We start from the raw sequence: 16,924 nt of genomic DNA, 5'->3' as shown, positions 1-16,924 counted from the left end.
TCAATTCAAAATCAAGCACATGAATAGCAATAAATTAGTTTTGTTGTAAACAATCTGCAATTTGAATGCCAAACTCGGGGTGAAGATAAGGCACGAGACAACAGCTAGCAAGTCAACGTGTCCAATACACGATTCAATTGAAAATAACATTGAAAACCAACAACAACAATAATCATAACATGTATTGTACACAATTTGAAGTACAATAGATTAATTTTACACACACTTTGCATAGCCGCATGGACTGGAGAGGCGGGCAGAGATGAAAAGATGAGTATTTTGAAGTGGAGAAATGGTTCCATATCCTCACCCATAACTATTTATTGTGCATATATACAAACTCACATACGTATATATGTACATAGTAAAAGTTCGTTAGTATGTGTGCAGGCACAGGTCTATCGAAATGGCGTCATGCCACAAATTACAAGAAAATCGTGGACAATTGTTTGTTTTTGACGGGGGGAGGGGGAACGAAACATATGTCGGCGGCGGAATGAATGAAGCATGAAATAGGCGGGCTGCTGCATGTTTGGCTTTGACGTGCTCTGTCTGTCGACTGATAGCGACACGATGGGAGAGAGCGTAGAATGTGATGTCGAGCCAAGCAGATGGGTAACATGAAAACTTGAAGTTCCCGCTGGTGAAATGGTGAAAGAGACCTTAATGATTGAATACAACAAATGCAACGAATGTGGTTTACACGATTATCAAATGGATTGGATTGGTGTGGAGAGCTGGCAAGCGTGGAATTGACGCAGAGTTACAATGAAGTTTAGCATAACTAACATTTGTTAAATACATTGAAGTTTAACGTCACGCAGTAGATGAGACGAAGTGTAGTGATTTATGACTAACTTTCACTGCTGGAAAGAAATGAGATAAAAAAATTTAAATAATTTCCTTCAAAGCGTAACACAGTATTTACAGTTTTACTAATAAAGGGTGTTTCTTTAGAGCTGGTGAATTTGAATTAATCAACGCTGCTTTCTGCGACAGCCGATTTGGCAGTTATCGGTTGGTTTGTGGCTAATTTAGCTTATTAATACAATAGAATAACGCTTGCAAATTGTTCAAAAAGGCTCGGTGGTCATGAAAGGAAAACGTTTTGCGTCCGAAGAGGTCATTCAAAAGGCTAGTACCGACATCCTGAAGGACATTGCGGTCAATGACCTGCTACACTCTTTTGAAAAGCTTTTAGATCACGCAAAACAGTATATCGAGGCCAGAGGGGACTATTTTGAATAAATAAAAATCAAAGTTATCAGAACAAAAGGTCCTGTCGTTTCAATTTTAGATCAGTCTTGTTTGTTTTCGACTTCGCCTTGTAGGTTCCTATCGTTCCGTTAAGAAATAACTGGACTTAACAAGTTTTTTCCAAGCTGCTTTGTCGTTTGCATGAGTTTTGATCTCATCCCAACTCAGCTGAAGATTCTCGATTTCGATTTCCAGCTGCCTTATACAGGTATGAGCTGGTCTTCCTCTACGTTTGCTTTCTTGTGGGTTCCATGTAATGGCTCGTTTAGCCAACCATCAATTCAAACTTCCTTTTCATGTCTGCAGCGGTGCTGCTTAAAAGGCAGATGTCATCAGCGTAGTCCATATGCTCGAGCCTTTCAGTTAGGACCCATGGAATGCCACGTTTTTCCTTAGTTACCTTAAACAACACAATATTGAAAAGTAATGGTGATAAATGAAGCCTTGTCTCACACCACATTTAACAGTTATTTTGTCACCAAGTTGATTTTGCATTTCCATAACCACTGACGAGCCACTTGCCATCTCGTTCGTAAGACTTTACTCCAATTTTCTCTGACGTTATGAAAACTCACAGACAGATAGCCAGAAACAATTAAATCTCTGGAGGTAGAGCACTCTATTTTGCGCGAACATGCACATCTGTTCAATGTTCATTATTATAAAAAAAGTTCGAGATCGAGTTTTTCCGCGTTTTTAAGCGATCAGTATTTTGATTAATTTATTTTTTTGTTAGCATCTTTTGTCTTAAATTGTTTTAATCATTCATACACAGTGCTAACGCCTTCCGTAAGCTAAATAAACACCGACAAATAAAAATTATAATTTTCGTTTAGCTGCTCAAATTGTTCAAAGCTTAATATTTTAAGGCAAACATCTGATCAGTTGAGTAATGAACAAAATTCGAGCCAACATAGAGCTACTCGAGCTGCTTGCTCCCGGGTAACCTGATATATGGCCGACACCATATCCAAACAATACTACCATAAAAGTATATGTCAAATAAAACCAATTTCATGGATATCAAAATGTTTTGCCACTCTTCATATTCATTTAATCTTCTGCGCCTATGAAAACAAACAACCTTTGCAATAGACATAGGTACGTCTCCAACGAGAATTCGTAAAATATAATTAAGATTTATGAATATCACTACAAGTAGGCGGTGGCGGTAGCCGAATGGGGTGGTGCGTGACTACCATTCGAAAGTGCCCAATTTCGAATCTCCGGGCATGAAACACCAAATGATAGAAAAAGCGGTCGCCCTTCGGCAGCCAGTGGCAAACTTCGGAGTGTATTTCTACCATGAAAAAGCTCCTCTTAAAAACCTATCGCCGATCGGAGTCGGCCTAAAATTATAGGACCCTCCATTTGTGGAAAAAACACATCAAAGCACACACCAAAATTAAGACGAGAAGCTCGGCCGAACACCTAATAAGGGGTATAAGTACCAATTAGATATGAATGAGAAACAACTAAGTAAAGTTGAAATCGTCTGAGTATGTAGGCGAAATATCATTGGAAATGATTCGAAAACAAGGCAATTGGGCCAAACTTGAATTGGCTGAAAGGTTAAGTTAGGTTAAGTTTGACCTGGTTGATCCTCTAGATCGCATATTAACCAGAAATCGATCCATAGTGATACCAAGTGTTTGTATGGAGAGTTTAAGAACTTTATATATTGTAAAGCCTAAGTAGGCTGCTAATTTTTTGATTTGCAATACTTTCTTATGTTGAAAATTATGCAGAACCTAAGCAGTTTATTCGTGTTGTGCTAAGTGCAGGACAGTGGCAGAGTAGGTGTTCCAGAGTTCCTCTTGCGTTGATTTCGTTACATATTGGCATGTATCGTTCTGTACTAGCTTCAGTTTGACCTTAGCTGAAAAGCAACATGGAAGTTTTTTACATCGGATTGTCACCGTTGTGGAAAAACTCTAAGTGAAAAAAAATTAACACGTTGGCTGCCAAAGCCTTTTTAGAATTTTGATCGTTCAGTAGCAGTGTCATTTAACAATTTTGGTCACCTGAGGCCAACAACTTATTTCTGTTCTTTTTTGTTTCTTAGTGCCTAAAAATAAGTTTTGACTACTCGCGACTTTATTTTGGTCGCTAATTTTGCAGTTATAATGGTTTTTTTGTGTCGCACATTTTCGTGCGACATGGCCTAGGAGATCATAAAACATGTCGCACGAAAATGTGCGACAGTAATTTTTTGTAGTTTTCGAGTTGTATTTGATATTTTTAGTTTATTTTACTTAGTTTTCTACGAGGAAGCGAAGGCAACGAGCTTTTGAAAAACCTCTTGCTGTTATTGATTACAACAAAGCCAAATTAGGTGTTGATATATCCGATCAAATGACCGCCTACGCCACCACTCTCAGAAGAGGTGTTAAGTGGTACCGCAAAGTGGCTTTTGAACTGTTACTAGGAATGTCTGTCGTAAATGCTTTTATAATATATAAAAAGGCTACAAACAAACAAATTTCAATAACTAAGTTCCGGCAGGAGACTTCAAATGCTTTGTTGGACTTCATGTCTCCAGAACCCATAACAAAAGGAAAACATTTTATAGAAAAAAGAAAGGACGACAACGGAAAAACAATAAGGCGTGCTTGTGTATTGTGTTATGCCATGTCAAAAAAATCTGCTGAGAGAGTAACAGCCAGAAAGAGCTTGAAAAGGACCACCACCTACTGCCCAATAAACCGCAACTATGTGTAGAATGTTTTCCTAAATATTCCCACCAGAAAAATTAATTTTTGCACTTATCTCCATTAAAAAATAGAATTTTTAATTTTAAGTTTATTGTTTTTCTACTGATTTCCATTTGAATTTACATACATATATATTTTTATATTTGTTTTGTTCATAAATGAATTAATTTTTAAAAGAATTAATAAAAAGACAAATTTTAATTTACAACTTTTTTATTATCCAAAAAAATACCATTAAAAATACACAACAGCCATGGGGAATACACCAAAATGTTCACCACAGGCCGGAGAATCCAAATTCTATGTAAAATTCCATATTAAAATGTACAAAAATGTGTGACGTGGCCTCAGGGTAACATTTACGTGTCGCACGAAAATGTGCGACGTGGCCTCAGGGTAACATTTAGGTGTCGCACGAAAACGTGCGGCATGCCAGCCAACGTGTTAAAGTATAATCCGATAAATCTTATCCATAGCAACCAAAACGAAATATTAGTTAGTCTGCTCAGTATCTGGAGGGTTATGAAAGGTGTTTAATACGAGGTATGATCATAAGTTCCAGTAATTCAGCCATAACTCGAGAACTGACAGCACTGCGACGTCATATATGTAATGCTGGAACAGCTAAGCTCAACGCCAATGTATGCAATTTTTGCGAATGTATTCGGCATGCATATCGGGACACCTATTTTCCAGGACCACACTGACTATAGCTTACGCGGACGATGTAGCCATTGTCGCCCGTAGTAGACGTATCTAGGTAACGTCTTCCTAGTGATAGAAAAATGGCGTTATTAACATCGAAGACTTCAGTTTTGAGAGCGTGCCCAAGTTAACATATCTGGGCGTCCTAATAAGTAACGACAACAGCATGCAGGACTGTATATCTGACAGAATAATGGCGGCGAATCGTGCATACTACGCTAACATAAATCTCCTGAAATCAAGATCTCTCTCACGTAGGTGCAAACTTTCTATTTAAATTCGACCCGTGCTGACCTATGCAGAAATTTGGAGCATTACTCTTGCAAACAAGGAGCGCCTAAGAATATTTGACCGCAATACGGGAAGAAAATGGCGAGTACAAAATCAGGCACAATAAGGTGTTGCTAAGACTATGCAATGGCGAAGATATTCTAAGATTTATCAAGTCGCAACGCATCATATGTGCAGGTCCCGTCATCCGCATGGATGACTGTAGGCCACAAAAACTTCTGCTGGACTACAATCTTTTTTGCTCAAGACCCCGTGGTAGACCAAAAACAACTTGGCTGCATAATGTAACCGAAGATCTGAAAAAATTGGGTGTCAAAAAATGCAAATATCTTGCGCTGGATCGTGTTGAATGGAGGAAGATTACTGGGTCAGCTAAAGCCCACCCCGGGCTGCAACGTTAATAGATGTTTATTGGGCACGCAGAAGCTCCACTATTTGTGGTTATAAAAGTAATTTATGAGGGAAGCATATGTTCAGCTATAGCTATTACACTTTCTGGTCTGGAAAGAAAAGATCTTACTTTGGTTGCAGTATAATTTTGAAGTCGTTGAGAGTGCATATATACCATATATATAAATATATAATTGTGGCTTGATGTGGCTTCACAAATGGAGGGACCTACAGTTTCAAGCCGATTCCGAACGGCAGATATTTTTATGAGGAGCTTTTTCATGGCAGAAATACACTCGGAGGTTTGCCATTGCCTGCCGAGGGGCGACCGCTATTAGAAAAAACTGTTCCTGCATTTTGGTCTTTCACCGAGATTCGAACCAACGTTCTCTCTCTGAAATCCGAATAGTAGTCACGCACCAACCCATTCGGCTACGGCGGCCGCATGCTTTTCTTTTTTTTTTTTCAAAGTATTCTTCTTAGAGGCATCGTGAAAATGAATGCCTCGCATTGTAAGTAACGTTAAGTGATACAATTTTGAGTGAAACCGAAGCGACACCGGACAGATTGGTTGAGTCGGGTAGTCATTGGAGATGAGACCTGAATAATTGAATATGACGGCGAGGCACATAAAAAAAGTTAGCAATGGTTAGAAAAATGTAGGTAATGGTAAACGAGAGCAAGGTTGCCGATCAAGGAAGCTGTAACTAAGTTGCTTAACGGGTCGACTTCAGTAGATTATCAAAAGTGATTCTAATAGTGGGAGCAGGGTCGTTAATAAAATTTTGCTCTTAACTTAATTTGTTTCTGTTTTTTCGACAAAGCGGGGATCGGAGATATCATGATGAAGTTATGAGTATTTGAGCGTCCTTTGCTCTATTCTTTAGCGTCGAGTTTCCATTCTCGCAAATCTTAAGTGCGTTTTTCTGAAACTTGAAAACCTATTTTTGAAGTGCGCGTAAGCGGTTACCGCGCCAATCAAGAAGAAGTCTTACAATAAGAAATATGCATATTTTGTTAATCGAAAATCGGTTTTTTGCGCTCCAAGTGCTACGAAAAATAAAAAAATTCTCCCAAAGATGCTTTGAGAAGCAACTCTTTTAATGAAATACAGTTCGATTTTGCTTCAGACGATTCTGTTGCGAGTTATGATGTACACCGCCAAACAACTTTGTTTCGAGGCGCCTTCGGAAATTCACTGTCACTCGAAATTGTGTAATGAAAATTTAGAAAAATATTGTTAAAATGTTCCGCCATTACATGAAAATTTATTAAATAAACTAACACTAACCGTGTCGGCAAAAAAATTTGAAAGCATGGCTTTTGCTACCGAATTAACCCTGGAAGAAGCATCCTAGGCTGATCTAGAAAGCGGAGGGCAAACACTGATAGATCCGAAAGAATAGGAAGAAATTACTAATAGCAGCGGTCGCACAATTGTGAGCACTCTATTACCCGGAAGAGCTGTCGGAAATACTTAGTGATGCAAGATCAAAAACGACAACAAATTTTCCCACAGGGCATCCACACATTCATGCACTACTCCCACACGATAGCCTATTCTATAGAGCAAACTGCACTTCATATCTTACTTACTTATGTAATTTACATACCTTACATTTACTCTAATATTTATTATATGTACTTACTCTCTGCAGTTATGGAGCCTAAAGCGGCCACCAGCAGCAGGATGGCGAGCGTTTGTGACAGCCGCCCCATCCTGAATGTGTCTGGTGTGTAGGTATGTGTCTGTAATTTAGCCCCGCGCGCACTTGGAGCAGGCGGATGATGCTGTTGATATCCCTGGTTTGTAGTTGTGGTTTTTTATCTCTTTTCTCTCCTGCGAGAGAGCGTTGTCTGGAATGTTCAGTCTATGCAAATATGTGATTACGTGAGGGGCATGAACATTGGTGTGTACATACGTACATACGTATACTCCTATTACATATACGAATCAAATTCAATTCGTCTGAGTGCTTTAGGCACTAAATGAGCGTCCTTGGGAATAGCTTTACACTTATGCAATTTTAATAAATTTAAAAATTAAACCTAAATTGAAAAGAATGAAATATAAAATATGAAATGGAATGCTTAGAAAATTCACTTAAGCACGAAACACAAGAGCATTCGGTCGGTGTTGTTAGTATGGAAGGTATGTATGGAGTCGTAATGTTCGCGTGCAAGCTGAAATGAGAAGAAAAATATTTTTCTTTTTTAGAATTTCATTGCGAATTGTGGCAATAGTTCTAATTGTATGTATGTGTGCATATATATTTTTAGTATTTTATTCGTTGTAAAATATATTATATTATATAAATCAGAATAGTTGGAAATCATTCCGTTAATATTTTAATCCTTTAAGGATCACTTGTTCAAATAAGGACGTAATATTTCCCACACAGGTTTATATTTTTGTAGAAGGCTTTACTCATAGAAGCACGAAAAAAATAAGTAAATTGAAAAATTATGTACAGTCGTGTCAGAAAAAAGGAAGCGCGATTATTCTTGAAGTATAAAAGATATAGCATATTTAAAAAATGTTTGCATTCAAGTATGTACATACGAGTCGCAATTACTCAATAAGTCGTGTAGTCTTCATCGTTGTCGAGTATAGCCTGGAATCTTCTTCATGCTTTGAACCAGCTTTTCTGCGTAGCTCGTCGACAAAGATTTTGCGAACTTGACGCACGAGTTGCTTTAAATCATGGGCTGGCCTTTCCTGCAAGATGCGTTTTCATAGTTCCCCACACATTTTCAATGGGGTTGGCGTCTGGCGAATGGGAAAGTCAGTCCAATACTGTGACGCCATTGCGTTGTTTTGTTCTTTCTCAATGTGTTTTTCTGAGAGCAGTGGTTTTGATGATGAAGGACGGTAGGATATTTTCGCCTCCTTCAGTCGACGTTCGATGGAGTTGATACTCACATCTATTCCCTTAGTCACAAAGAAGGGTCCCGCTTAAAAAGTTGGACGATTACGTTATCCTGCATTTTTTTCGTCACTCGCTTCAAGCCGCGCTCGGAAAAGTCATCAACATTTTTGTACACTTTGATTCCACTGATTTCATCATCACATCACAATAAATATTTTTGATCACTTTTGTAGCCGCAAGGTATATTAAGATAATTTCGGCCCTATCGGATGCGTGCATAAAACTACCGCCTCAAAACGCTTCGCGTACTTCTCACTAATTTTTGTTTGGTTGCGTTTACGGGAAAGTTTCGAACCACACTAACCAGAGTTAGCACTGGCATCGTAGCCCTTGAGTGGGGCTATTACACAGCCAAAAGCAGAACGAAATATATCTTGAAATTATAAAAAAAAACGGCTGTTTTCTTCTGACACAGACTATGTATTGAAAAAAAAAAAATTAAAAAATGGAGACTTTTTTGTAAGCCTGGAAATTTAATTTGGCATACAGACAGCCAAAAAAAATTTTGCACAGTGAATTGTTATTATTTTTGTAATTTTTTGTAAGAAAGAGGTAAAATCTCTTGGGTGTGCAGGTAACATTTTTCTGATCTAGGTTCCAAGCAATTGATGATGAGCCTGCAAGGAAGGGTACTTAAATTGTCTCAGTGAACTGCTACCCGGTCATCGGCATCCCCCTAACTGCTATTAAAGGAGAATTGCACAACTTATTTCTCAGGAAAGCGCAGAAAAGATGGAGCTCCTCTTTGTTCATCCACTATTTCGAAAACCCTTTGGCTCCAGTACAATAGACGGAGAACTCCACGCCAATCAATTTCCAAACTCGTAGCTGTAATTACCAGTCATTGGGCGGTCAGAATAAAAGCGGGAAAAACTGTGCTTACTCTTTAACCGCCATTGCAGAAGCTGAAAGATCCCCAATCTTTCAGAGAAGCAGAATGTTGAGCACTTTTACAGTAAAAGTCTGGGTTTGGAGCTAGTCGATTAAATGACGATTAAGGGTGCTCTTTTCTACGACAACCTCGGGCAGTGCACCAACCAAAATCCCATCAATCTTCCCTATCACATCAACAGCTCTGGCTCGCTGTAGATAGCAGCCTGTTGGAGGTCTCATATACTTGTATAATTGACACTTACACCTTTTTTGGGTGTTTGGCCGAGCTCCTCTTCCTATTTGTGGTGGGCGTCTTGATGTTGTTCCACAAATGGAGAGACCTACAGTTTCAAGCCGACTCCGAACGACAGATATTTTTATGAGGAGCTTTTTCATGCCAGAAATACACTCGGAGGTTTGCCATTGCCTTCCGAGGAGCGACCGCCATTAAAAAACTTTTTCTATCACTTTCGTCTTTCATGCATGAAGATTCGAACCTACGCACTTCTGATTGGTAGTCACGCACCAACCCTTTGGGCTACGGCGAGTTGCTTGAGGGTAATACGACAATTTTCTTAGAATAATAAAGGTTTTACGTTTAATGGCCCAATTCTCGTCACATTTCTGTCAGCACTTACTTTAAATTTTCAACACAGAAACTGCACGCCTTCACAAAGTCTTTTGAACAACATCAACAACAACTGCACTCCAGTGTAATAAAGAAGTTACTGAACCTACTCATCAACCCAAGTCAAGCCTCCTTAGAATTACTATGAAAGCAAATAATTAAAAATGTTGTCTAAGTAGGTAAGTAGTTGTTGGCAACTTTTTTATGAAAAGGCGGCATGAAAAATCAGCAGAAGGAGAAATGCATAGAATGCAGCTGAAATATAGCAGTGAAAGAACTAAAGGCACAAGAAGAGAATTGCCTATTTATGGACTTATGAGCTATAAAAAGAAACTGAAAGCGAGTGAAAGAAGCGAAAATGCATTTGAACGAAGAATTCAAGCGCATAATGTGAAGAAAAACGCACACGTTAATTCAATTAGCACAAAGTAGACAAGTGGAAAACAGCCTAGGCAAAAGCGGCTGAGCGCTGAAAGTAAAGGGTTGCAAACAAGCATGCGCTTTGAAAGCTTCAGCATGAAACCTCGGTCAAACGACGGCCAAAATACTCACAGAAACGAATCAGAACGGCAGCAAAGACCTACGCAGCACACAAAAGTGTAGTTGGAAAATTGGAATTAGAAAAAAATTGCAACAAGAAAAAATGGCATTAATAATAATTTGTGATTAAATATTAACAATAAAATAATATTGGCAACAAAAAAAACCACACGTATTTGCTGTCATTAGTGATTTGAAGTGTGTGCGGTAGTCAGTAGGGTTCATAGTAAAGAGCGTGGCACCCAAAAGTAAGTGAAAAAATGTAACAAATGTTTAGTTAAAGGATTAATTAGACTTTTAATTGCAGTTCGAATTGCCAACATGGATTTCAAAAACTTGTGCCAGAATATCGATGTAAGCAGCTTGCGGGGTACGTACTACTAATACATACATAAATACATACTTATACACATACACTCTAGTGCAGCCGCCCACTTACAGCGCACCCCTTTCGTGCATGTGTGGGTTGCTTATGGGTCGAGTATTGCAACATTCAATGCCACTGAAAATCAATACTTCATCAATTTGCATTTTTTTCGCAAACGTCAGCCATTTGTGGCAATTCCTCTTTCATCAACACGCAACCACACACCCACCCACACACACACACACACACACTCATACACAAATCCATCAATTAAATTATTTAGTCGCTCATTAATTCTCTTTTACCACTTTTCAGCACGAATTCCCTCAATGCCAGCAATGCCACAAATTAAATTGCCAAAGTCATTACCGAAATTGCGCCCGCGTCGCATATTCAGTCGGTCGCGCGAGGACCTTAGTCGCAGCAAAGGGTCCACAAAGGAACAACAACCGCAACAGCAGTCGCCATCCCACCAGTTGACGACGCGGCCGTCCATACCGCCTGCTGATTTTATAAATCATTCACCGCGTCGCATATCGACCATTTCGTCGCTGATGCATCAAGAAACGCGTGGCGACTCACAACGTGGCACCTATCGCAGCGCATGCAGCGTTGATGATGATTATCCATCACCACGTCAATTTCAGTCATCTGGTCATTTGTCGCGTCCTCTAAGTCCGACGCAAACACCCATTAATGGTGTAACGAGTGAACGCGATGCTGAGGCAACTGTTGCGAAAATGTCTCTAGCCGAGAAGTTGCAGAAAGGCTATAAAGATATCACCGAATTCCGGCTGAGTCACATATTCGCCAAGAAGACTGTGGTGCGCAAGGATATCATTCAGGTGGATCAGTATGTGGAGCGCTTCAACGAGGACCGTGAACGCGAGCTTGCCGAGCAGGAACGACGTGATCATAAAATTGCTGACAATTACAGCTTTAACTTCAAACTCTCGCGGCAGGATACAGACAACAGTAAGCGCAGCATGAGCTCCAATGATTCGCCCAAACAGGAGGCAAACGAACACGGCAAGCATGCACGTGAACACAGCGAAGACGAGAGCGGCATGGATGTTACGCCACCACCGCGTAAACCAGGCATCGCTTCGACACGTTTCGCCAGAGTACGCAATCCACCACTCGAGCAGTACATTTCCGATGAAAGCAACAATGAATTGGATGAGGACGAAGAAATGCCAACGGTGCATAGGGCCAACCAGCAGAAACAGGCAATTGTACAAAGTTCGCCGGAGAGCGCACCGAAAGAGCCAGAGAGTAAACGCGTTAAAGCGCTTGCCAAATTGCGTAGCCTGGGCAAACGCAGTGAGGAAACGCCTGAAAAGTTGGGTGAGAAGAAGCGTCGTGCGCCACTATCACCACAGCAATCCGAGGAGAAACCAGAAACAACAGTTGCTGCGGAAAATGATAATCCGCTTAGTGTCTTAAAACAAAACATCAAACGTTTCTCGAAATCTATCAGGCGTACTCACGAAGCAGAGGGTGGTAACACCGCAGAAAATGCCGCAGATGAAACCGAGGGTGAAGGCACACCTAAAAAAGAGACAAAACAAATTAGTCGCAGGGAAAAATTAACTGCGCGCTTACGCAAATTTGCTTCGCGCGATGCGTCCACTGAGAATCTCGATGAAGCATCGCCCAAAAAAACCGAAGAACAACGGTCGCCCATACGCGCCGTTATCACAAATAAATTGCAAACGTGGAAGAAGAGTTTCAAACGAAAACCAAGTGAGGCCGATGCGCAAACCGGTGAAGAATCGTCGCCCGAGCGTGAAGGAGATAAGGAGAAGCGCTCGGACAATCTTATGAAGAAACTACGCAATATGCGGCAACGCAAACATGCCACTTCGACAGATGATCTCGATGGCACGGAAGACGAGGCCTACAACACGCCCACGGCCAAGTCAAAAGATGGCAACTCACGCAAGACTGTGAACTTCGAAGAGCGTTTTGAGCAGGCGCGTCAACGCACACTCAAGAAGGTGAATGAGAAAATGCAAAACATTAAGTTTTTCCACAAGTCACAGGAGAATATCGAAAAGGAAAGTGGCGCAATCAAGCGGGATGCTGGCAAACAATCCGCAAAGGAAGACGAAGAGCAATCGGATGATGAGTGCACAGTCTATGTGCGTCCTCGTACTGCTGCAAGGCGCGCTGCAGCACATGATACACCTAGCGATTCTGAAGAAGAAGAGGAGCAACCCGAAAGAGATGAGCGTGTGGAGGAAACTAAGAATATTCAACATGAAATCGACGGCACCCAAATAGAGCATACACGCGCAATTTGGACTACCAAGAATCTACTCACTGAGTCATTGGATTCTGAAATAGACACCGAGTATCCACGCGTACTTATTCACCAAGATCACTCGGATCAATTTGAATCGACACTAATTATCGCAGTGACACGACCAGCGCCACCAACACCAACGACACCCATTATAGAGGAAATACACGATGATATGCCAAAGAAGCCACCACGAGCCAGTCGCACCCCAAGTCCGGGCAGCAGTCGCGCCGAATGGATACCAAATAATGAAATCATTTCCACTTTTCTAGAGATAACACCACCAAGTAAGCGACGCCTATCCGCAGAAGCCATACTACCTGCACCACGTGGGCACGCACGCAAAATGTCAATGGATTCCAATTCCGACTCGGACTCTTGGATACCAGACACCTCCGCGCGCACCAAACACCTCGGTCAGCAGAGCAAAGAAGGTTCAGTGGAAGGCGCATCAGCGGTAATACTCAACAGCATCGACGAGAACGAAGAGCCGTGGAAGGTGCATCATACACTTTGCGAGGAAAAGCTCTATAAAGCAAAGAGCATCGATATATTCGAGGCTAGCGTTCGTAAAGGCGGAGCAAATGCAGCATTCGATGACTTCGAGGATGAGTTGCGCGATGAGCCAGTATTAAGGGTGCCTCAAAGACACATTGATTCCTCGTTTGAGAAGGATAGCAGTGAAGAGCCATTTGCCGCCGACGACGACAACTCCTCGCGCATAACAAAGATTTTAGTGAATGTCATACGCGAAGAATGTGAGGAAGTACAGGAGAATGTCGATGAAAGGGAGGAAATCAAACTGCCGCAAGTGGCAGGGCGACAATTTTTCAATAGCAACGAAAGTCTCATTGCCAACTTAGATGAAAATGAGGGCAACAAATTAAATGAAAATGAAGACGACGACGAGAGTAAGGATTATGATGATGACGATAGACCACCGTCTGCGGCACCATCACCACCTCCGTCGATGTCACCACCACCGCCACCGCTGCCATTAAGAAAATCAGTTTTAATCACATCAAAATCGGTCGAAGAATCACCGCCTCTCCCTATTATGAAGCCACCAATGCCACCGGCCAAACCAACGCAACCACCACGCATACCCGATCGCACACCATCAATGAACCGTATCGCCAAGCCGCTAGTGAAGACTTCATCTCTGCGCCTGGCATACAACGAACAGGTGAAACCTTCTGACGTAGGCAAGGTGAATAAACTAATTTCGCGCTTCGAAGCTCCACAATCGAATGTGGTACAACGACCGCGCATTATACAAAGACGACTAACGCGCGACGAGTCCGAGGAATACTCCGACGATGAAGATGATCTAGAAGAGAATGACGATGGTGAACAGAATTTGGACGCATTTAATGCAAACACCGAGCGTGATATTACACCAACGAATACACCGAGAACTTATTCACTGGAATCCGACACGGAGAGCTTAGGGGCGATCTCAAAACATGTGGTAACAAAGCAGAAACGCGTGCTTTTAGAAGAAGAAGACACGGTTATAATGAATCGCAACGCTAAGAGAAATGGTAATCAAACCAAAGTATGCCATGAAATACCGAGAATAACACTTAACTTCGACAACAATTCCAATTTGAGTTTGAGTCGTGCGAGCTCCGAGTATGGTTCGCCGCTGGAGTATCCCTCAAGCTTGATTGGATCAACCGAGACAACGCCCATACCGGAACGCAGACCGCAGGACAGCAGCAATACGAGAAATGTTGAGCGCAATCGACGTTCAATGACACGAGACGATGACAAATTCTTATCGTTCGATAGTGACGATGGTAAGTGTGGAGCTTTACGTATGTAAGGGAACTTTGCAAATATTTTAATTAGATTTTTTTCTTCTAGAAAACAGTTACTATTCGATAAGTTCGACAAGCAGCAGTCGTTACGTAGTGGAGATTTGAGATAAATAAATTGGTGAATAGGATGGGATCATAGTGTACGAGTATCTTATTTTATGTATGTAAGGAAATTTCTTTCAAGAGTGATGTATCAGATGTAGAGTTCAATGTATAATATTTCATGTAACAAATATAATTTAACGACGAAGTGAAACCTTCTAAAACTATTTTAAAGCCATTCAACTGAAAGAAATAAAATGAAGATAATAATTTGTAGAGAGGAGTGTCCATCTGTGGCTGATCGGTTAATATTCGTCAATTCAACATTATTTCAATTCATCGATATTTTGGGAAGTTTTTGGGCTTAACTCATAGAGGATCCAATTGCTGCAGGTATTTGAACCCTTGGACCCATATCTTCGTCATTGGTGAATGTACTGAGAGGAACGGACTGAAAATCCAACGGCAGATGAAGGAGGTTTGTTACCGCAAAATCAATTATCACGAAGAGTTAAATTTTTGGAGAAAAGGGTATGTGAACTAGTAAGCCTAATTATCATATTTCTGATAGCAAGTATCTTGCGGTCAAAATTCTTACTGAAAAAGGCACTGATCAACGTGGTGTTTATGTCTGAGGCTTCAGTGGTCCACACTATTCAAAAACTGAAGATGCAGCCGACACTTTGCTCTCAGAATGTACGCATCTATGTTTCAAGCGGAGGTGTATGCTCTTTAAGAAGCAATGAACTTTGTTGTGGAAAACAGAGGGAGAGGCAGATCTGTATGTGTCTGCAGCGACAGCAAAGCTGCGCTCAAGGTCTTAGACAGCCATCCAACCACTTCAAGGGTAGTTGGGTCCAGTAAATTCAGGCTAAACTATTTCAGTAGACATAATAGCCTAATGCTACCACGGGTACCGGGACATGTGGGTTTCGCGGGTAACGATATCTCTGACACTTTAGCTAAGATGGGCTCTGAGGCCACTTTCGTCACCCCCTCCTGCAGCCATCAAAGCCACGGTTAGCAAAAGGGTTACATCAACCCACAAGCAAGCTTGGCAGTCTGAGAAAGGCAGCAGATGAACAAAGCTGATTTTACCTGTCAACCACCACACACTTAAAGAAGTATGGATTAAGAGTCATCGTATCCTCACTTAGTGCTAAAGATAGTTCCGATTGTTTTCGGTTTTCTAGTCGTTTGCCGGAAATCCCACTATCATATACTCATTAAGGATTTGAGAAAGAGGTGTTTTCCCGGTCCCGCCGGCAAGGGCTCAGGTCCTTTTTACTTTGATGTTCCTAGCTTAGTCTACCCGCTATCTCGTTCATATTTACACACTTGTGGCGTGGGACCTACGTATATAATACATATGTATATACTTTGAGCCTAGAGTGCAGTCTGCCTGGGTCTTAGAATGGCAACCCGCTTGCTGCGGAAGCTTTTTCACAATCTCATCTCCGCGGCCGCCGTAGCCCATTCGGCATGGTGCGTGACTAACATGCGGAGTACGTCGGTTCGAATCTCCGTGAAACACGAAAATGAAGAAAAAGTTCTTTCTAATAACGGTCGCCCCTCGGCAGGCAATGGCAAACCTTCGAGTGTATTTCTGCCATGAAAAAGCTCCTCCTCCGTTCGGAGTCGGCCACTCGACGAGTCCTTCAAAAGGATGGCCGACATGATATCACAGAATTACACGAAAGAAGCCCTTTGATAGCAAGCGGAATAAAATCATGCGACTGCAGTTTGCTCGCAGTGACATTGGGAAAGATGTATCATTCTGATAGGACGTGATATTCGCGGACGAAAGATAATACAACAAATGTTGGCTCAGATGGGAGAGTAAACGTTTGAAGAGGACCCAATAAGGAGATGCAGTCTAGTGATGGTCTGGGGTGCGTGAATTGCACTTTATTGACATTGTTGTTTTACTTTGCTTGATGCTTGAATTTGAATTTAAATTTGAAGAGGTCGAGCCAAGGAGCACCAGGAGATTTGGTGGCTCCTAAAACACTCAGGCTAAAAAGCCCATTGTATTTAAAGCTCTGGAAAGGGGGTAGAT

The 16,924-nt window shown here is 41.4% G+C and overlaps 2 protein-coding genes across 4 annotated transcripts in view; one reads left to right on the top strand and one right to left on the bottom strand.

Annotated features, from left to right (window-relative positions):
• LOC128857009 (neuroglian-like) overlaps positions 1-16,924 on the bottom strand; it is a 90,637-nt gene that overhangs the window by 11,373 nt on the left and 62,340 nt on the right. For both annotated transcript variants that reach the window (XR_008453890.1, XM_054092519.1), the window contains exon 2: positions 7,007-7,406. Coding sequence is in view for 1 of the 2 variants with exons in the window: in XM_054092519.1 (XP_053948494.1) it covers positions 7,007-7,076 (70 nt within the window). In the remaining variant the exon portion in view is untranslated. The remainder of the gene's footprint in view (positions 1-7,006; positions 7,407-16,924) is intronic.
• LOC128857008 (protein PIP82) lies at positions 10,280-15,141 on the top strand. 2 transcript variants are annotated; one of them, XM_054092517.1, is made up of 4 exons: positions 10,280-10,576; positions 10,636-10,698; positions 11,011-14,802; positions 14,855-15,141. In XM_054092517.1, exons 2-4 carry the CDS (start codon positions 10,650-10,652, stop codon positions 14,926-14,928), a joined length of 3,915 nt encoding a protein of 1,304 aa, XP_053948492.1. In that variant the 5' UTR covers positions 10,280-10,576; positions 10,636-10,649; the 3' UTR covers positions 14,929-15,141. The 2 variants fall into 2 exon arrangements, with proteins under 2 accessions (XP_053948492.1, XP_053948493.1); XM_054092518.1 differs by having other exon boundaries at positions 10,283-10,576; positions 14,870-15,141.

This window comes from Anastrepha ludens, chromosome 3 (assembly GCF_028408465.1).
Source record: "Anastrepha ludens isolate Willacy chromosome 3, idAnaLude1.1, whole genome shotgun sequence".
NCBI classification, from domain to species: Eukaryota; Metazoa; Arthropoda; class Insecta; order Diptera; family Tephritidae; genus Anastrepha; species Anastrepha ludens.
This window is presented reverse-complemented; position numbering and strand designations above follow the sequence as displayed.